The sequence below is a fragment of the Austrofundulus limnaeus genome, unplaced genomic scaffold (genome assembly GCF_001266775.1).
Source record: "Austrofundulus limnaeus strain Quisiro unplaced genomic scaffold, Austrofundulus_limnaeus-1.0 Scaffold4812, whole genome shotgun sequence".
Lineage (NCBI taxonomy): Eukaryota > Metazoa > Chordata > Actinopteri > Cyprinodontiformes > Rivulidae > Austrofundulus > Austrofundulus limnaeus.
The window spans coordinates 1-767 of record NW_013957214.1 but is presented as its reverse complement, the minus strand read 5'-3'; the positions used below and the strand labels follow the sequence as shown (position 1 = coordinate 767).

Genomic DNA, 767 nt, shown 5'->3' with positions numbered 1-767 from the left:
CCTAAAAACACTACAGGATTTCTCAGACATGTATGAATGAGTCAGAGCAAGGCTTTAGACATGTTTATGAGAGTATAACATTATAACATGATATAAAACTTTAAAAAAGTTGATTTTAACATGATACTGCCCCTTTAAGCTCAATTTCTGTAAAAATTACTTGTTTGGGTAGGTTGAGTCCAATGCTTACTTCCTGAGAGTTTCATTCAAATCTGGGTTCATGAGATGTTTTAACAGACACAGGCCGAGACGTTATCACCAGCTTTATTTGCTTTTAGGAAGCAGAAATTGTTAGAAACTTTGCCACAGGAGAAACAGACCCATGTGGGGAAAACTCTCCAGACAATAACTGCTTTTCTCTCCTCCTCCTCAGATGTGCACCCCAGCCAACACGCCAGCGACGCCCCCCAACTTCCCCGACGCGCTGACCATGTTCTCCCGGCTGAAGGCATCCGAGAGCTTCAACAGCAGCAGCGGCGGCAGCCCCATGGCCACCAACATGGCCACCTCGCCCCCTCCCCCCCAGGTCGGCGGCTGGGGCGTCCCGCCCAGCGTGCCCAACGTGCCGCAGCCCCAGCAAGGACTCTGGACTCAGGGGCAGCCCCCCATGCAGCCCTGTCCCGCCTGGCCCATGGGCGTGGCCCCACACACGGGCGCCGAGCAGAAGGCTAGCGTAGCCATGGAGGCGGAGAGATGAAGGGACTGAAACAACACCCGCCCCCCTCCCTCCGTTCAAACTCAGGGAGGGAGGGGGTGCAAGCGGGGGG

General features: G+C 54.1%; 1 protein-coding gene across 1 annotated transcript; it reads left to right on the top strand.

Moving 5' to 3' along the window:
* Nucleotides 1-101: 101 nt before the first annotated feature.
* On the top strand, nt 102-749 carry LOC106512209 (UBA-like domain-containing protein 1). Its single transcript, XM_014000875.1, has one exon. The coding sequence runs from the start codon at nt 374-376 to the stop codon at nt 695-697; it is 324 nt and encodes a 107-aa protein (XP_013856329.1). The 5' UTR covers nt 102-373; the 3' UTR covers nt 698-749.
* The last annotated feature ends 18 nt before the right edge of the window (nt 750-767 follow it).